The following is a 21210-nucleotide window of genomic DNA, read 5'->3' as shown; positions in this document are numbered from 1 at the left end:
TGTCCCTACTTCATGATGTTAAATCTATAAAAAGGTGGACCGGTTTCTTTTGCTGGTGATCAAGGAGGATTTATTACGGCTCAAGGGATGATCTCAAATTCATCAGTCAGTTTTGATAAAGTTAGTTTTGTTAAGGAAATGTCGGATAACCTGCTGTCAGTTTCTCAAGTGTGTGATGAACGGCATAAAGTTCTTTTTGACGAGCACCAGTGTTATATCATGAGAAAAGATTATAAAATTCCTGAAAACATGATTCTTATGACGACGCCAAGATGCCAAGACTTATATATTCTAGATATGTCAAAGGCTTATGTCAAGGCAGCGACTGGACAACAAGCTTTCGTGTCCAAGGCTACTGAGCAGGAGTCTATCTTATGGCATAAACGGATGGGTCATCCGAGCTTCAGGAAAATGAATCACTTAGTTTACAACAACTTAGTGGAAGGAGTTAATGTTAAAGGGTTTAATATTCCCGATGGGTGTGTGCCGTGTAAGAAAGGGAAGCAAGCGAAGGAATCGCATAAAGTTAAGAAACATCATTCCATTAATACTCCTCTAGAACTTCTTCATATGGATCTCTTTGGTCCAATCAACAAGAAGAGTGTTACTGGACATTCGTATTGCTTAGTGGTTACCGATGAATACTCTCGTTTCTCATGGGTAGTGATGCTGAAAAGTAAAGCTGATACTTTTGAACAAATCAAGGTGCTGATCACGAGACTGGAAATGTTGTATAAACTGAGGGTTAGAAGGATCCGAACGGACAACGGGACGGAATTCAAGAATTAGAAGATGGATGAATTTTGCAATGAAAGAGGAATGCAACAACAATTCAGCTTACCATACACACCGCAGATGAATGGGGTTGCTGAAAGAAAGAATAAAACTTTGATTGAGACTGCAAGAACCATGTTGGCAGACTCAGAACTACCTGTTACTTTCTGGAGTGAAGCAGTTTCTAATGCGTGCTATACTATGAATAGAGTTCTTGTCGTGAAACGTCATGGCAAGACAAGTTACGAGCTGCTGTTTAAAAGAAAACCTAACATCAAACATCTTGAACCGTTTGGGTCTCTATGTACCATTATGGTTCAGGATACTGGTGGGAAGTTTAATCCGAAAGTTGTTACGGTAAGATTCTTGGGTTATGGAAATGCGTGTAAAAGGGTATACAACTTGGATTCTCGGTGTGTTGAAGAACGTACTAAAATCGATGTACAAAGACATGCATCCATTCCAGCTGGTAAAGGGTTTACCTGGCAGTTTGATTACGATGAGTTGTTTGAATCATTCCATCTTCCGGTAGATAACCCTGAGGATGAAGAGCTTGCAGCACAAATGATGTACAACATGCGTATCTCCGCTGAACGTATGTCTGATGTGCGTGTGCAAACTAATATACCTTTAGAAGCTGAGGATAGCGCACCAGTGACAGGGACTAATGATGATTCAGATTCTGATAATTCGATTCCTCTACCTGAGGGGGCTACATTTCAATCTGCAGAGGAGGATGAAGATATTGATGAAGTATTTGATGATGTGATGGATGAGCAACCAACAGATCAGGAACCCATTCAGAACATGACTAATGAATCTACGGAGATCGACGGACCACGATGGTCGAGTCGAACGATATCTCTTCCTAAACGTTTTGATAACTTTATAGTTAACCCTGCAGGTGTTTCAGGTGCTCAGACAGGTGGACCTTCTACTTCAGATGATCGAGCAACACCCTCTGCTAATGTTGTTACCGCTTTTTATACTCAATTGAATCAGACTGGAAGAATCTTCAGAAATGAACATTGTTGCTTTGTGTCGCAAATCGAGCCTGAGGATGTCAAGGATGCATTTCAGTATGATGAGTGGGTTTCAGCTATGCAGGAAGAACTTCAACAATTTAATCATTTGGGTGTTTGGCATTTGGTAATTCCTCCTTCAGACTGTAAACCGTATGGTTTGAAGTGGATTCTGAAGAATAAGAAAGATGATCAAGGTATCGTGATCTGGAACAAAGCACGATTGGTTCTCAGAGGGTATCAGCACATTCCAGAAATAGACTACGATGAAGTGTATGCTCCGGTTGCAAGACTGGAGGCAATTCGAATGTTTTTGTCTTTTGCTTCGTTCAAAGGATTCAAGGTCTATCAGATGGATGTGAAGAGTGCGTTCTTATACGGAAATATCCAGGAAACAGTGTATGTGACTCAGCCACCGGGCTTTGTTGATCCACATCATTCAGAAAAGGTGTATCTCTTGGAGAAAGCGCTATATGGTCTTCATCAAGTACCGAGAGCTTGGTATGCGGATCAATCAAACTATATGATAGAAAATGGTTTCAGAAGGGGAGTCATCGATCAGACTCTGTTTATCAAAGAGAGAGGCGACGATATCATGCTGGTACATGTTTATGTGGATGACATCATCTTTGGGTCTACCGATCAGAAGATGGTTGATGAGTATGAAGAGGTAATGCAGAAACGATTCAAGATGAGTTCACTAGGGGCCATTAATTTATTTTTAGGGTTGCAGGTTGATAAAACGGAAAAAGGCATCTTCCTACATCAATCGAAGTATGTAGCTGACATCTTGAGCCGATTCAAGATGGAGAATGAACGAGTTGCCAAGAATCCTCTATCAGTGAATCACGGGATTACACCAGAAAATACAGGAGCAAAGGTCAACCCGACTATTTACAGGGCTATTATTGGTTCCTTGATGTACCTTATAACATCTCGACCGGATATCATGTTCGCAACATGCTTGTGCGCTCGTTATCAAGCACAACCAAATGTGAATCATATGCTCGCTGCAAAGAAGATCATGCGGTATCTCAAGGGGACTCCGAGTTTGGGCTTATGGTATCCACGGAAGGATGGATTTGAGTTAACAGCATACAGTAACTCAGACTATGTAGGATGAAAAATAGATTTCAAATCTACCTCTGGAGGCTGCCAGTTTCTGGGTAGCAGACTTGTGCGTTGGTAGTGTAAGAAACAGACCGGTGTTGCACAATCCATGTGTGAAGCTGAATATATTACTGCAGCAAGCTGTGCATCTCAGGTTGTCTGGATCCAGCAACAGCTGCGCGATTACGGTTTGAATATTTCTAACACTCCTATCTATGTTGATAATACTGCTGCTATTGTTGTAACTAAGAATCCTGTTAATCATTCTAAGACCAAACACATAAGGATCAAGTACCATTTCATTAGGGACTGTTATGAAAAGAGATTAATAGATGTCCTCTAGATAGGTACACAGACCCAACATGTTGATTTGTTCACTAAAGCTTTTGATCGACCGCGTTTCCTATTCTTACTGAATGTTTTAGGTGTGAGAGAGAGGGCAGATGTTGTGTCCGATAAGGAGTTATTGAAGTAACCATCCAATCTGTTTCATTTGTATATATGCATCTGCATGTTGCATCATTTTTGCATGTTACTTAACATTGCTTCTACCTGCATGTTAATTTCTATATCAGTTTATGTTCTGCATGTTAAAGATGAAAAACTCAAAAAAATTTGTTTTGTTTCATAGTTTAGTTGAGAAAATGGGAACACTCGAAAACTCAAAAACAATATAAAATTGAAAAACCCATAAAAAGTTGAAAAATGCGAAAATGAGTAGGTGCTTTGTGAAAATGGGAGATGATTGTATTACTGAACTTGCATGTTTATCGTTTCACGCACAACATATGTAATACATGATTAGTTGATGAATGTTGATAAATTTTGATGATCAAATTTTGGAATGAGATGATCACACAAACATCATGTAAATAATCTTGACAAGGAATAAATGGAAGGGTCTAAAGCGGTTGAGGGTAGTCACCTAACTATCACTGAGAATGTACTGAGAAACGATCGTTCAGGAACTCAACAGATGGTTGAGGTCTCCCCAACTACGATTTGTACTCTAGTGAAGGACTGCCAAGTAAGTCAACAAGTTGAGTTTACTCTGTTAGAATGTATACTTGTTTCTATTCACCTTTATTGCTTGGGCCGAAATGCTTCAGTAGGTCATTCAGGTATTCAAGGGGGGGGGGGGGTACTCTCGGTTTGAAGGATTGAGAAGTGCAAATTCTGTAACACATACATTTTTCGGTTTGAGAAAGCTACCTTCAACTCCAGGGATTAGATCTGCAGTGTGATTCATCTACCATAAAATTGAAATGATGCATCATCATCAATGTATAGCATATTTATGTCAGCTATAGCGAAAATGCAACATCAGAAAAAAAAAAAAAAAAAAAGGATGATCATGTATATATGATGTTAAGATCTCAATAAAGATGATGCATCACAAAAGAAAAAGATGAATACACTACGTGCTGAGCAGTATTGATTTAAGTTATCTATATCCGAGGGGGAGAAGTGTCATATATTCAGATCTAGAAAACTCAAATCATTGATTCTCAGAGTTATTATCTGGCAAGATGGTGCTTCTATTGTCTGTGATATGGATTTTTGCTGATTGATCCAGATAGCCGGGGATATCTTCTGGAGGATATGCTGACTTAGAATTCCATCACTCCAAATATCAAATCATTCCATCGGAATAAAGCTTTCCGTTCAAGCATGTGGTTTATAGCGACCGGTATTTGAGTTCTTTTGGAGTATGCAATAAAATTGTGATAAGCAAAGCTCTCCGAAGCGAAAGGTATGAGTTTAAGGTAGAAGCTCATGGATGCCAGGGTTGCTAGAAACATCATGAGATGCCTCCTGTTCGATTAAATCGAAAGTACATCGAAGTGATAGCGGACAGCTTCAATAGATTCGTGCTCAATTGACAACCTAATAAATTTGTGCGATCTCAAATGAGGACTGAGTCCAAGATTTAAGCAGACACAGAAATGTGTTCAAGTAATTAAATGATAACGTGATCATCAAAAAGTCCGGAAGGAAAATCGAATAAGTTTATTGATTTTTAGAGACTAAGAATGCAGATACTGGATCAGAACTAATCAGTTCAAAGGGATTAACGATGTCAAAACTGCAAAAGATAGTTCAGTTCTGATCCCAAGAAAAATCTGACAAAGTCACCTTCTCACAAAAATATGTATTAATGCTTCTTTAGACGCTGTTTCTATTCTTTGTTAAGTAGATTAATTCATGTTTAGTATTGTCATCATCTTCATGCTTGCATAATTTTCCATGCTGGTAGTTTTGAGCATTTCATACTGCCATGATGATTTAGGTCTGCATTTATTTATGTTTCTATGCATGATAATATGAAAAAGCCAAAAGATTTTAGAATTTTGTATAGTTTCTTCTGTATGCATGTTAATATTGTACATGATTGCATGACAGTTGGTGGTTATTTCATAAACTCCGTATGTGTGGACCAGGGGGAGTAAGCGTGTGAGATAGATCCGTTAAAACTTGAATAGGTCGGATATTAGGTTATTTGACTTAGTTTGACTTGAAACGGGATCTTGGAAATGTTTGATTATTTAGAGAGTTCTAGCACGATTAGTTGACTAGAGTTTGACCAAATCGTTATATATGATGTGAATCGAAGGCTAGAACGGAAGGGACTTAAATGTAAATTTTTAATCTGTTTGAATTTTTGGTGTGCATCCGGACGGTTAAACTGTGCAACCACACGGTTACAACATGTAACCGCCCGGATATGTAATTTTAAAGGATTTTTGAGCTTAATGTACAACCGCACGGGTACAACCTGCACCCGCACGGTTACATAACTTTTGTTCGGTTACACCACTGTAACCGCATGGTTGCAAAATGGGCGTAAATATCCAAAAAGGTGAACATGAGGTTGTCTCTGCCTTTACATCTTGTGGTGCTGACTTATTGTTCACATTATCTCTGTAGTGCATAGCAGGTTTTTGAGCTTGTCTTTAATTATTAAACGTGCTGTATTGATCTTTGCTTCATATCAAGGTAATGTTGTGACTCTTTTATTCATCATATTTTAATTGTTTGTTTGGAGTTCGTATATCTTGTGAATTTGCATACAGATTCAGGTATTTTGCCTTAAAATGTTAATCACCATGTATATAGGTTGGTTTTAAAACTAATGTTTGAATGATCTTAGTCGTATTCGTTAGTTATGGGTTATAAAAACCACCTCTGTTTTGATGAATGCATCCGTACGGTTGCAGGTTGCAATCGCATAGTTGAACTCTCATCCGCGTAAGCTACTCTATGCAACCGGACAGTTGCTCTGAGGAACCATACGGTTATGAATACCAAATGGTTTTTAGCATATGATTGCTAATCTGATTATTGTCTTGATAAGTGTATTGTGTTTCAGTTCACTCTCATGGCAAACAGGGCTTCAAGAAGAGTGTCTCAGAGTGAAACGAAAAGTGCGATTGCTGAGCAAAGAAATTCAGTTGCAGATCGAGCAATCCTCACTGGATGTCACGTTAGATCACAGCCGAGATTCACTATATATTGGAGGGGTATACATGCCGGTGCGTTTCTCCACCAGGACAGAACTTTCTGTCCTAAGTTGGTTAGGGATTCTACACCAACTACGTGTTTGATGAGCGAAAAGTATAATGTGTTCACCTAAACATGTTTGGGTATCCCTACAATTGGACCTTGGAAGAGTTCGCTGAACAACTTGACATACCAGCTGGAGACTTCAAATTCTTCAGTATGAGCAAAGACGTGAACTGTGCTCCTAGAAGTTCAACCACTGGTAACCTGTTTTCATCTTTTGGGTTTGTATCAGGATTATGTAAAGCAGGTTATAATTGGCCTAGTCGTGAGCCAGTTATCATCAGAGAGGAGAATATCCTAGATGAGTATAGGCAAATGATGAGGATCATCAAGAAAAATGTCATGTTTAGAGATGAGGAGGATGTTGAACTCTCGGTGACCGAAGTTCTGATCTTGATGTGTCTGATTAGTCAAATTCCTATAAATTTGGCTTATGTGGTAGCAAAGCGAATGGTAGGGCTTCCTGCAGCTACTGGAAGAGGACTGCCCTATGGGATGTTGCTAAACAATTTCTTTGCAGATGATGAGGAGTTGGTGTTTCCATATGATGTTGAGGAGGTGGAGGCTGAAACTTTGTACGCAGCCTGAAGGTCGGTCTTTGGTGTTTGAAACTTATGAACTGTGAACTTATTATTCGATATCGTTGTAATAACTTAACCTTAACATTTTATCTATGTACTGTTATGTTTGCTAGACTGCGTGTTGGTTTGTTTGTTTTGCAGGTGAAGCATATTTTATTGATCTGTTAAATGAACTGGGTATTAGGGGGAGTTTGTTGGTGCATTGTAGTCCCCAGGTTCATTACGATCAAGTTGGAATGCGTAAACGTTTAATCTTCACCTCTGGAATGCAACCGTACGGAACGGATGCAGTATGCAACCGTACGGATACACAGTGCAACCGGACGGTTGCAGGGGTGCAACCGTACGGTTGCACACGCTGTGTATATATATAGAGAATTTCGGTTTCCTTGTTTAGGTTAACGATCTTAGCCGCACTAAAACGTCTAAACCGATTCTCTGGTCATCTAGCATTCATCTAGGTCGATCTTTAACACCCTAAAGTCGTTCTATATCTAAAGATCAAAGTATATTTGTGTGTTTTGAGTATAAAACCCTATATCGAGATTTTTCACACTCGATATAGTAGATTAGGTCGTTTAATCCTATTTACACGATCCTACACAATTTGAGAGTTTTAATGGGAACCTTGTCAATGATGAGAGCTGAAAGATTCATCGATTCGTTCGTGTCATGGTTGATTGAAAGATTGATATTAGCATTTGTAGACTCTACGGATTGAATAATGTTTTCTTTTTTAACAACCACGTTATTTTTAGCATACCCAACAAAAATTTATCTGCCATTTAATATCTTGCCATTCATGTTTGAAATAGCTTTGAGGCTTGATTGATCTTTTCAAACTTCACGAAAGCAAAATTTCGGTCTTGTTTCCATGAGATGCCCTGAATTTGCCCAAAAACTTGCATGTTGTTTTTGATAATTTGTGGGTTTGTGTACTTTGATAACCCACCAAGAAAGACAGTGGCTTTTTTTGTGAAGATTGGCCGGTTAGGTTGAGGTGATTTTTGGGTAGTGGAGTGTTATGAGTGAATTGAATTAGGGATGGGTATGGAATTGGGGAAAGTTGGAGAGGATTTAATATTTTTATTTGATAATATTTAATATTAATATTTTAATATTAATATTAATACTTATTATTTCATTTTTTTTTTACTTTACTTTGATTAATTTAATCGGATTTAACTTTAATAATCTTAACCCTTAACTTGAGTCTAATAATTACTATTACTATACTATCTAAAAGACAAAACCCTGTAGCACTATTCATCAATAGTAATCAGGGGTATTTTCGCCATTTCACCTTTTTTTTGGTCTCCAACGATAAAAGAAGCAACTTTCGTAAAAGAACCTACCTTTCAATGTTAGCAAAAGATGTCGAAAAAAATTTCTTTTTTATAAAAAAATTAACTACCTTTTTTTTTTTTTTCAACGATAAAAAAAGCAACTTTCATGAAAGGAACAACCCATCAATTCTACCAAAAGATGTCGAAAAACATTCTTTTTTACAACTTTCACAAAAGGAACAACCCTTCAATGTTAGATATCGAATTTTTTTTTTTTTTTACAAAATAGATCAAGACTTTTTTTTAACTCGCATTCAAAACGGAGCCCCCGGCGCGAAGCGAGGGCTCCACAACTAGTTAAGTTTAATTGTTTGCGATTTTTTCAACGAGTATTCTTGTTTACACACATAAAACAGTTACATACCCATCACCATAAAGTTAATTATAATCGTTGTATACAATTATTTTTTGCATTTTAACGACAACTTTAAAAACTGTTATTACTAAGATTCTATTTTTAAATTTATATTTTAATCTTAATTTATTGTTATTTGTTGAATATTTGTAATGTATATAAACTTCACGTGCGGTGCACATTCGTATCAGCTAATCTAGACTGAGACTATGATAGTTGTATGACATAAGATGGAAAAAACAAAAATATACTTTTATTCAAAGATTATGGAAAAAACAAAAATATACTTTTATTCAAAGATTAAGGCGATAAATTACAAGGTATCAAAAATAATAATGACGGTGATTTGGCTTATTTTGACGAATTTGACGCCCCTAATGAGGCGTTACTTTTGACGATCAAAGGGTGCTAGTTATAAGTGTGACGGACAATTAGAAGAAATGACACCCAATAATACGGATCCACCTCATAATTATATTATTATCTTATTCCATTTTAACCACTTCATAATCATATTTTACCACATCTTTCAAATGTTACCATCAAATTTGACACTAAATTTTAACACTTACTACTATTTCCCTTCAAAATCAGACAATGCCACATGCATCATAGTTAAACCCTTAGAGCGCTCGTAGTGGTGTCGCCCTTAGGGCCGCCCTTGATCCCGTACTAGAAGGGCGCCGATACTAACACCATATATTACATCCGCCTTTGATCGACCGCCTTCCAGATTGCTACACTTTGACATTTTAAATCACGGATACACTTCAATTTAAACGGCTATTTAATTTTCTTTTTAAATTTCCTATATATATATATATACATACACCACAACACAATAACTCCACAACACAACAACTCCACAACTCTACAACAAATACACACTCAACATTTACACTCTATATACAACAATATCCAAACAATGAATAATATCGATTACGATTTAGAAGACCTCGCACAAGTAACAAGTGCGTACGATCCGCAACAACAACTCGATATTCTTGATTTTTTAGATGCCGAGGAAGAGGAAGAAAATCAACAACCTATTCCAAAAAATCCAAGAAGGTATTTTCATAGAGATCGGGCTGGAAGGGCTACACTCTTGTGGAATGATTACTTTTCCGACACACCAACCTTCCCCGAAGATAAATTCCGAAGAAGGTTTCGAATGAGCCGTCGATTGTTTAACCGTATATCCGCAGGTATACTCAGTTATTCTCATGAACCTATTCCATCATACTTTAAATATTTTCATCAAAGAAGGGATACAACCGGTTTACTCGGATTTACTATTTATCAAAAATCACATCCGCTATAAGACAATTAGCATACGGTGTTGCTCCTGATATTTTTGATGAGTATTTGCATATTGGTGAAACAACATCATACCGTTGTTTAGAAAATTATTGCAAAAGTGTTATACATTTATATTCAACCGAATATTTAAAAAAACCTAATACTCATGATGTTCAACGTTTAATTACAAAACTTGAGCAAATACATGGTTTTCCGGGCATGCTCGGTAGTCTAGATTGTATGCATTGGGCTTGGAAAAATTGCCCAGTTTCTTGGAAAGGTCAATACACACGAGGCGATCATGGTCACCCAACAATAATGTTGGAAGCGGTCGCCTCGTATGATTTGTGGATTTGGCACGCTTACTTTGGACCAGCTGGTTCAAATAATGATATCAATGTGTTAAATCAATCCGATTTATTTAAAGAGTTACTTGAAGATAGAGCTCCACCGTGTAACTATACGGTGAATGGAATTTTTTTACAAAAGGGTATTATTTAGCGGACGGAATTTATCCTGATTGGGCGACCCTTGTGAAATCGTTCAAAAGTACGGTTGAACCAAAAACAACAAAATTCAAAAGGCACCAAGAGTCAGCAAGAAAGGATATCGAACGAGCTTTCGGTGTTCTTCAAGGTCGTTTTGCAATCATTAAAAGTCCTGCAAGACAATTCTATATCGAGAAGATACAGTGCATTATGTATACGTGCGTGATTTTACACAACATGATAACTGAAGATAATGGTCGAGCTTTTTGTGGGTTAGAGGAGGATTATCAACCGGTTCGTCGTTCATTATCAATAAGAGAAAGGTTCGTTACGCATTTGCGAATGGACAAAGAACTACGAGATTGTACCATTCATCGTTTCCTCCAAGACAACCTTATCGAACACATTTGGAGTTTACCACCAAATGTACGTATTAGACCTAACAAACAAGCAGGACCTTCGGCAAATGAAGCAGGACCTTCGGGGACTAATAACCAACATGAAGAGGACGACGAAGAGGATGACGAAGAGGACTATGGAGAGGAGGAGGAAGACGAAGACGATGACTAGTTTGAAATGTTTTATTTTAGTACTTTGTAATTTTATTTTTATTTTTAGGACTATGTAATGTTTTTATTTTATTTTTAGGACTTTGTAATGTTTTATTTTTATTTTTATGACTTTGTAATGTTTTTTTTATTATAGGAATTTGTAATGTTTTTTTTATTAATAAAACTTTTATTTTTATTAATATTAATTGTTTTATAAAAGTTTAATATAAAAAATAGAGGTGAGATCAAGTGATGGGTATGTCATGGATGTTAGCATTTAGTGGTTGGTTAGTGATGGGAAGAAAGTGCTGATGTGGCGCTGATGTGGCAGTCAGTGATCCCATGACGGACCGTCATGGATAAGAGTGTCTTGTAACACCCTAAATTTTATCAAATTTGCCTCTGGTTTAATAGATCAATTTCTTGTGATCAATGAGTGATACTTGTTAAAGCGGTGGCGGTGATACTCATTTGGGTGAAGAGGATTTTGACAAGGCGATGGTTAGTTACTGTGTACAAGAATTCAAGAGAACACATAAAAAAATATATCAGCAATAATGCAACGGCAATGGGGAGGAAAAATTGCTTTTGAAAGAGCAAAGAGAGATCTTTCTTCAATGGCTCAAACATCAATCGACATTCAAACATCAATCGACATTGATTCCCTATACGATGGAGTTGATTTTTCAACTAGGTTCACCCGTGCTAAATTCGAGGAGCTCAATGCTAGTTTTTTTAACACGTGCATTGAGAAAGTCCGAAGATGTTCGGCAGATGCAAATGTGCAAAAGAATGATGTTGATGATATAGTCCTTGTTGGTGGGTCGACTCGCACCCCCAAAGTACAACATATGCTGCGTGAGTTATTTGATTGGAAACATATTAATGCAGATGAAGCAGTCTTGGCTGCAAACTTAACCGACAATGTAATTAAAACTGTGAAAGATATCATACTTTTAGATGTGACACCTCTGTCCCTCGGCTTGGAGACTAAAATAAGTAAATATGTGGGTCGTAATCCCGAGAAATACACCAATACCTACCATGAAGGAAACTATTTTTAAAACAAGGTTTGACAATCAAGAATCAATATTGTTCAAGGTGTATCAGGGTCAGTGCAGCAAAACAACAGGCAACATATTACTTGATAAATTTCCCCTCCATGGTGTTCCACCTGCACCTGCTGGTCAAGAAAAGGCAAATATTTGCTTTAACATGGACGCGAATGGCATCCTTAATGTCACGGTTGAGTTGCAATCTAATGGTAATAAAGAAGGTATAATAATTGCTCATAGTGGGAATTTGTCCAGCGATGACATTGAAAAGATGTTGAAAAAGATTGCGCTATGAAGTTGATTGTCAGGGTGAGGACTAAAGAGACCATCAATAATTATTCAGTTTTCAAGTACTGTTTATGTTTGTATCTTTTTCGTCTCCAACATAATGATTGTCACAGTGAGGACTAAGAAGACCATTAATAGTGATTTGTGGATATGTTAAAAGTTTATTTATGAAAAATATATAAGCAATAACTTGATTTCATGGCCAATAACAGAGCAAAATGAAAAGAAATTGCAATTAGGAAAGGATAATCATTCATCTAAATGAGCTGATACTAATTAAGGTGGTAGACATTATCATATCAAAGTTCATGGATTGCCACTCTTTTTATACAGAAATTCATCTAACCGCCTTTACACGTACAACCTTCTAAGATTCAATAACTTTCTATCATTTTCAAATTTGTATTCTGATGTGCCATGTGTCATTTAAACAGTGATTCCTTGGACCCGAATTCATGATTTACAAAAGAAATTGGACTGATTAGAGGTGCACCCAAAAACCCATACCTGACAATCGGGTCGGGTTGGGTTTGGGCCGAAACTAAACGGGTTTGGGTCCAAATTGGTCGAACTGAAATGGGTCAGCTTTTTAACGGGTCTAAACGGGTAGAACCCAATCAGGTTGGGTCGGGACCAAATTTTCATCCCAACTTTCTAATATATGAGATAAAAGTCTTACAATGAGCATAACTGAAAACTAAAACTGATATGCGAAACTTAAAACTCAAAACTGATAACTGAATCGCGAAACTAAATAACTGAAAATGAAATGCTAATATGAAAGCTGAAACTGTAACACGAAACTAAAAATTAATAAATGAAACGCTAAACTGGAAACTGAAACGCAAAACTGAAAACTGAAAACTAAAATGCAAAATTAAAAACTGAAACGCGAAACTAAAAAACTGATTTTGAAACGCAAAACTAAAACTAAAACTAAAACGAGAAACTGACAACTAATTATGTAAAATCTTTTACAGAGTATGAATAAATATGTGTAGGACACCACAAATTAAAACAATACTCAAATAAAAGGGTACTCAAGCAGATTCATCGATAGCCAAGTGCATGGGAAATAAACTCGTACTCTTTTAATTAGGTAATAAATTAAAGGGTACTCAGATAAGGCGATGGGTGGTCGTTTTTGTACAAAATAGCATAGACAAGCAGTTTTCAACTCAGAAATATATCATTCATTTTGAAGAATTCGAAAGAGGCAGCTGAAAAACAGTGACAGATGTTGTCATTACAGTCCTTGTGTATTTTAGTGACAAACAAAGATAGGCAACAAAGGATTTTGACACACTCGGCGAATTCAATGTCTTGTATATGATTGATGAGTAAGCCTGGCAAACGGGTCGAGGTCCGAAGGGGCTTGGGTCAAAACGGGTATGGGTCAAACGGGTCTCAAAATTCAAACGGGTCGTACGGGCCGGGTCCAAACGGGTTGGGTCGGGTCGAGACCCATTTTTTCTTTAAAAATTTTTTCTTAAAGAAAATTATTTTTTAATTTTTTTTTAAAAAAATTATATTTTTTTAAAATTTATTATTAATTTTTATTACTTTTTAAACAAAAAAAATTAATTTAAATTTTTTCTTATTAATTTTTTAACTTTTCTTTTTTTTTTTTTAATTTTTAAAGTTTTTTATTTTTTTTAATTGAAATGGTTTAAGAACGGGTATCAACGGGTCTAGATGGACCTTCTAATAAATTAACGGACTAAAGATGGGTCCATTTTAGACCCATTCCCTTTGTTTTCTCGAGACCCATTGAACCCAAATGGTTGACCCAATGAACCCATTTTGTGATGTATGGGTCTTGATTGCCACTTTGCCAGGTATAAGCCTACATCAGCTGCAGCTGGCTATCATTTTTTACCAATACAACGCAGAAAAAATGCAATTACAAATGGTAATAGAAACACAATTTACCTATACAAACCCAACTGTAATTAGTCTCAACCAATAAAGCATGCAGTTGACCTTCACCCTAAGCTCAAACGTATTGGATTGACATAATCGAAATGAAAGTTTTTCTGATTTGCAGTATCTAGTACAACGAGTTAATTGAGTCCAGAGAGTGTAAACATTGTCCGTGCCCGTTAAGAGGTGCCAATATTACTGCTGAACTACTCGTACTTAATACTGCATTCAACTAAGGTGCTAACTAAGTGCAGATACATATTCTGAAAGAAATTTAAGTCTCAAGTTGCAGGAGGCTGAAACAATGAATCCCTAGCCAAGATGCATATATATTTTAACAAATCCTAAGCGAACCTAAATTATAATTTTTTAGCACAACTTGGATTTATATATGTATTGTTGACTAAATAAAATTTACGAAGCTGGTGAAATATCTATGTACACAAGTCATAACTATTCTTTAAGTACAATTATAGTTTTGATGTTGCTGTTAAACAATAAGTGGCTAAATTGCATAAACTTTTGAAGTGGGTGAAACATCTGTTTTACTAAGTTAATGTATAAATGTGTGATAAAGATCCTGAATGGACTTTGTCTTTCTATTTATAGAGTGCTCCCAACCCATGACAAGCTTCCTCACTAGGAGTAGTTGCTACATCAGCGTCACAACAGCACTTCCTCAACAGGACTAACCTTGACTAAACACTTCCAACTATGACATACTTACTCAAATAAATTGGAACTCACTATATTAATTAATTATTATTGTGTAGTACAGATATTGGAACAAAATGTACAAGTGTATGTTACCCTTTTTTGGCTGTTGCTCCCGTGCTAGCTTCTACGAGAGAAAGAAATCAACAAGGGCGCAAGGCCAGGGCGGAGTGCAGGACTAGGTGGTGCCAACGGCTTCCTCGAGGGCGGTGGTCTGGGCGGTGGTCAGGACACCACCGTTGGGACCACTCTTATATGTCCATCCAATGTCATACTAGTATTACAGGCTTGGTCTGAATGATCTGATGCGAAAATCTTAGACATTTTCAGACCCCATATATATTTATACTAATGTAACATGTTTAAAAATCGTTGCAAAACTCTACATGACCAACTGAATTTTCTGGAAGCTAAATCTAATTGTACATCTGATCAACTCAACTGATCCTAAAGTTGGATATTATGGTGTATAACAATGAAGCACTGGTCTTACTAAATTTTATCTTCAAATCAACACATAACGTCTGTATATATGTCTAATAATCCTGGATCATATATACCAAAATATCAAATGATGGACCATAGATACAACTACTTCTCAACTAGGATATATTCAATAATTTCATAATATACAATTGTCGTTCCATTGACCTTGCATCTTTTGTTTACTTCTTCCGATTGCGTGTGTACTTTATAACTTCATGCGTCGACAATGATAGAGTTGATGAAGGATTGGCAAAAGCTGGCAACCATTCAATTTTTGTTTATAGTGAAACAAATTGTTAAGAAATTAGCGTAATTGATTGATTTATTTATATGGTTATTGTTATTAGACTTGGCAATGAGTTAGGAGTTACACTATAACCCATGGGTGGTACTTAGGCTATGCCGGAAGGGGTGAGTACTTAGGCTATGCCGGAAGGGGTGCTCACCCCGTCCGCCTTTTAAAAAAAAGTATACTAAAAAGTAAGGTTTTTTTATTGTTTACCTTTGCCACTAGTTTTACATCCTCTATAGTCGGGTTCAAGTTTCGCCGCTGGTGAACCCCATTAAGTCGATAACATCCCTGACCCAAAGGTATTGCGGGACAAAGATAATATGTTGTTGAGTGAATGAATTCATTATTAATTATTACTCCGTATTCATTAAAATTGTTAGTATTCTTTAGCAGACATATTTCTTGTTAGCAAATGGTTATTATTCTTCGCCGTATGACATATAGGTTCGGAAGAAATTCTTAACGAAGAAGAAGAAGAAGAATAGAGACACACGATTAGAATATTAGGATGGGCCAACCCAATCGTATAGATGAGCTCGGTCCATTAGAGTAGGTTAGGGTTTGTAATATGTACATTCTACTCTATAAATATCGATATGTAAAATAATGAAAACCCACGTAGATATTATGTATTACATTGATCGATATTTATAGATCACAATGTACATTAAACCCCAACCTACTCTAATGGACCGAGCCCATCTATACAATTGGGTTGGCCTGTACTAATATTCTAATACACACTCTGAGATTCTCTTATCACTCTTTTACATCATCACCTACCATTGCCTCTCACCGCCACTATCCCACCAAATCGTTTCGGTACCATGCTAGTATCTTCTGGCTGCAATACACTTCAGAGGTCAACCTTCTTCAACATCTTCTCTATTTCATCCGCGGATATATTTCCACTCTGGGCAATTGCTATACTTCTTTAATTACCAGTTGATTTCAACACACCTGAGACATACAAAATACCATTGACATCCATCTTAAAGCATACCAGTACCTTTTGTTCACCTGCACGGTCCGGTGGCACGCCATGGAGAGTGAATTCATCAAGGAAGATGTTGTCCTTAATTTTGTTGCTCTCACCCTGATATACACTTATCGTTATAGTTGCCTGATTGTCGATGCCTGTAACATAATCATCTTGCTTCTTGGTGGGTATTGGTGTGTTCCTCGGGATTAAAACACTCATTGTATAAGCCCCTAGTACATCATCATGGATCGAGATGCCAAGGGACAGAGGGGTCACGTCTAAAAGTATTAAATCCTTCACATTTTTATCGCCGTTACCAGTTAAGTTTGCATCTAACACTGCTGCACCAAAAGCAACAGCTTCAGCCTTCATCCACATTAATGCTTTTACAAAGTGGTTTCCAATCAAAAAACTCCATCAACATTTCTTGTACCTTGGGAATTCTAGTTGAGCCACCAACAAGCACTATGTCATCAACGTTATTTTTGTGCATATTACCGTCTCTTAAACAACTTTCTACATGCTCAATACATTTCTTAAAGAAACCAACATTTAACTCCTCAAACTTTGCCCTTGTAAATTTTATTGTAAAACCAGTTCCCTCATACAAGCAATCGACTTCAATTGAAGTCTGAAATGTTGTGGCCATATCCCTCTTTGCTTTCTCACAAGCAACCTTCAACCTCCCCATCGCTCTTGCATTTTTACTGACATCTTTCTTTTGTCTTTTTTTGAATTCTTGTACGCAGTGATTAACCATAGCCTTGTGATATCGCTCCATTTATACATATTTTATCTCGCTATATCTCCCTCACTTTGTTCATTTTTGATGATCTTGGAGCCTATTTGTGTGCTATTGAGCTAAATGGCAATTTGGGGGATAAGGACTTGACTTTGTGTAAAATTGATCAAATGTTGATCAAAAGTGGCTAAGGAAATGGCAAGTGCAGAATTCAGCATCAAAAGCGCCGCTCCTCAACTAAGAGCGCCGCTCCTAGAGCAAAAGCGCCGCACCTATCTCAAAAGCGACGTTCTTATGCATGTTTTGGCTACATTTTCCATCAGTGGCCAGAAGCGCCGCTCCTACAGCCAAAAGCGCCGCTCCTATCCAGCCAAAAGCGTCGCTCCAAAGCAAAAGCGCCACCCCTGAATGTTTTCAAAAGCGGCGTTCCTGATCAAAAGCGCTGCTCTTCATTTAAGCCAAAAGCGCCGCTCCTGAGTCAAAAGGCTCCTGACGCTGTTTCAGCCCAGATTTTCAGCACTATAAAAGGAACAAGATTAGGTTATTTTTCATATGTGTCTTTAGAGAGAAGCTACCACAACTCCGAATTTCACCTACAAAACCCTAATTTCATCATCCATTGGTGTTCAAGGGTGGATTCAAGGAAGCTAGCTCAAGATTCATCTTAGATTTACTCTAGATCTTCATCTTTTACATTTTGGGTTGTAATCTCTACTTTTCTTCATTTACTTGGCATTAATTACTTGAAATAACTTTAAGATGATGATTGTTTATGTTTCTATGCTTATTATTAGTTTGATCTTAGCCATGATTGGCTAAATCTCTTGTGTTTGCTTATCTATGAATCTCTAATGCTAGTGTTTACCCCAAAATCAATTGAATAATGTTGTTTGAATGAATTACATGACCATGTGTTATTGTGTTAGCTAAAGATCCATTGCTATGAGTTTGTTTTAGGCTTGACTTTTATTACATATATTGAGTAGCTCTCTTAGTGATTTGAGAAGTGAATCAATGTGTGCTCCAACACCTTGAGTGATCTAGACAACTAGCTTAGAAATTTCAAGTGATTGTGTTCTTGATCTAGGTTGGTTTTCAATTGGCCTTTAGTCAACAAGTAGTGCCGATTATCTTAAGTGATTCGATAGTTGGGGGTTTTAAGTGATTTCAACCCAAGCATAATCTCAATAACCAAATCATGTTTAACTTGATCTTAGAATGCAATGTTTATGTGAATTCGCGGAGTGTTATTTGATTTAAGGTTTGGTAGTGATGCTAAACATCCAATAGTTCAACAACTAGTGCGATAGCAATTTGGGCAAAACGGGGCAATCCAAGCATAGAGAGGATTAGATATGTGAACACTTATTAGTTAATTTGATTTAAGTATTAATACTTCATTACGTGTTACTTGCTACTAGTTTACTTGTTAAGTTTAAGTTTGTTTAATTGTGCAAGTTTTAGTTGTTAATTAATATCAATCAAACCCCCCCCCCCCCACCAAATGAAACAAACCCTAGGACAATTGATAGTTTAAAATATTCGACTTACACCGCTCTCTTGGGACGAAAATGATAAGAATACTTACATTAAAGTGCTATAATAATCGGGTTCTAAGTGCTCGTTAGTTGTGTGTGCTTATTTGTAGTGTTTGAATCATATATAAATTTAGAGGGTAAAAGATGTATCGTTGCACAACACCATCATACTTTCTTGGCGCCACTGCCGGGGAGCGGTTAACTTAGTTAGATATTTGGTTTAAAATTTTGATTGTTCGATCCTTTCGTAGGGGTTTACCCTTACGAAAGTTGTTTTTCGCGTTTTATATATTATTTTTGTTTGGAAAACCACTTGTGTTTGTGTTGTGATTGAAGGATAGGTACCTTTGGTGTATGAAAACAAGGTCTCACAAGGATCAAGAGTTCACACATTCATTCTCCGATCTGGAAAAATAAGTGCACGGGGTTTACAATCGTAGAGAAGAAGGGGTATTAAGGAAGAATTTCAAAGCTTTGCCATTTTGTTTAGAAGATATGGATCCAAACGGTCAATCGATTCTCAATGAAGAGGGTAATCCAATCAACCAAGGTCCACCGGTTAATTAAGAGTTATTGAATGATCCAAACGATATGCCGATGTGGAACGCTAGATTAGTAGCACCAACAATGATAGCACCGGCTATTACAAAACCACCAATTGAAGCGGATAATTGGAAGATTGAGGGTAACTTTTTCACGTTGATCAAAGATTTTAATGATCTTTGTGATATCTACAAAAACAAGGATGTCACCGATGATGCTTTTAAGTTAAGGGCATTCCCCTTTACACTTCAAGGAGAAGCGAAAGTTTGGTTAAGGAGCTTACCATCCGATTCCATAAGAACTTTTCAAGATTTAACCAATGAGTTTATTAATCACTTCTTTCCACCATCAAAAGTAGAACGACTTCGAATGGAGATTAACGGGTTCACCCAACGGGGTGATGAGTCTTTGTATGATGCATGGGTACGATTCAAGAAAATGTTAAGAGCTTGCCCACCGCACGGTTTGACGAAGAATGAGTACATCAACACATTTTACCGGGGTACTAATGCTTTGACGAAGCAATATCTTGATTCTTTATCCGGTGGGGTATTTATGCATAAATCACCAAATGCGGCCAAAATTTTGTTAGAATACATCTCGCTTAACACATATGAATGGGCACCTTCACCTCGAGATTTGATAAGGAAGAGTGTAGCACAAATCGAGAGTGATAATGGGCAAGTGACGCTTGCAAGCTTGAACAATCAATTTCAAATGTATGAGAAAGAGTTGAAAAAGCTTCAACAAACGATAGTCGCAATGCAAGTAGGTTGTCAACGATGCGAGGGTCCACATCTCACTAAGAATTGTCCTCAAATTACTCAATGTAATCATGTTGATCTAGATGACATTCCCATGAATTCAGATGATCATGTAAACTATTTGAGTACTCAAAACTATCAATGGGGAGGAACATCAAACCAAAGCTACTACAATCCTAATAAAAAACAAGTGTCATTCAACAACCAAACCAATACACAACCCAGATTCACAAACCAAAACCGAAACCAAGGTTATAACAACAATTATAGCCAAAATCGAAACAACAACTTTCAATACCAAAACCAACAACCTTACAACAATCAACCTTACAACAACCAAGCCAATTCAAATTATCAAAACAACCAAGGTTACAATCAACAACCTTAACAAAACATTCAACAATCCCAACCTTTGAAAAGTCTAGAAAAAAGCATGCAAAACTATATCAAGAAGGTAGAATCAACCGAAGCTTTCCTAACAAAAGAAAATGAACTTTTGAAGCAACAAATACGAAACCAACAAGCCTTATTCCAAAACCTTGAGAGAACCGTTGGGAGACTTTCAAATCAAGTTGCCGAAAGAGCACAAGGAACTTTACCTTCAAACACTCAAGTTAACCCAAATAACAACTACATCAACAACAACAATCGAAACAACCAACACAACCAACACAACCAACAAAACCAAAACCATAATAATAACACGAGAGTTATTCCTATCGAGAGCAACACTACTAATCTAAACCACAACCAAGCGAGTTCATCAAATCCCAACAATACTTATGCTCAGGTG

At 37.0% G+C, this 21210-nt stretch overlaps 2 protein-coding genes, 1 non-coding gene and 1 pseudogene across 3 annotated transcripts; 2 read left to right on the top strand and 2 right to left on the bottom strand.

Annotated features, from left to right (window-relative positions):
- The first annotated feature begins 9677 nt into the window (after nt 1–9677).
- On the top strand, nt 9678–11109 carry LOC139853804 (protein ALP1-like; annotated as a pseudogene).
- Nucleotides 11110–11647: 538 nt separating this feature from the next.
- On the top strand, nt 11648–12440 carry LOC139853803 (heat shock 70 kDa protein 3-like). Its single transcript, XM_071843157.1, has 2 exons — nt 11648–12016; nt 12201–12440. Exons 1-2 carry the CDS (start codon nt 11648–11650, stop codon nt 12438–12440), a joined length of 609 nt encoding a protein of 202 aa, XP_071699258.1.
- A 1705-nt stretch (nt 12441–14145) lies between these two features.
- On the bottom strand, nt 14146–17611 carry LOC139853802 (heat shock 70 kDa protein 3-like). Its single transcript, XM_071843156.1, has 3 exons — nt 17264–17611; nt 16852–17196; nt 14146–14298 (listed from the first exon to the last, which is right to left on the bottom strand). The coding sequence occupies exons 1-3, from the start codon at nt 17609–17611 to the stop codon at nt 14146–14148; spliced, it is 846 nt and encodes a 281-aa protein (XP_071699257.1).
- Nucleotides 17612–20013: 2402 nt separating this feature from the next.
- LOC139856697 (small nucleolar RNA R71) lies at nt 20014–20120 on the bottom strand. The gene has a single exon (XR_011762161.1). It is a non-coding gene; the product is annotated as a small nucleolar RNA R71 (small nucleolar RNA).
- Between the last annotated feature and the right edge of the window lie 1090 nt (nt 20121–21210).

This window comes from Rutidosis leptorrhynchoides, chromosome 6 (assembly GCF_046630445.1).
Source record: "Rutidosis leptorrhynchoides isolate AG116_Rl617_1_P2 chromosome 6, CSIRO_AGI_Rlap_v1, whole genome shotgun sequence".
Lineage (NCBI taxonomy): Eukaryota > Viridiplantae > Streptophyta > Magnoliopsida > Asterales > Asteraceae > Rutidosis > Rutidosis leptorrhynchoides.
This window is presented reverse-complemented; position numbering and strand designations above follow the sequence as displayed.

Excerpts from the sequence above, each read along its gene's own strand:
- LOC139853803 (XM_071843157.1), top strand. The coding sequence starts at position 11,648 with ATGCAACGGCAATGGGGAGGAAAAATTGCTTTTGAAAGAGCAAAGAGA. Across the intron at positions 12,017-12,200 it reads CTGCAAACTTAACCGACAAT|GGTCAGTGCAGCAAAACAAC; the intron begins GTAATTAAAACT and ends AAGGTGTATCAG.
- LOC139853802 (XM_071843156.1), bottom strand. The coding sequence starts at position 17,611 with ATGGAGCGATATCACAAGGCTATGGTTAATCACTGCGTACAAGAATTC. Across the intron at positions 17,197-17,263 it reads GCTCAACTAGAATTCCCAAG|GCTGAAGCTGTTGCTTTTGG; the intron begins GTACAAGAAATG and ends ATGTGGATGAAG. Across the intron at positions 14,299-16,851 it reads CAGGTGAACAAAAGGTACTG|CCAGCTGCAGCTGATGTAGG; the intron begins GTATGCTTTAAG and ends AAAAAATGATAG.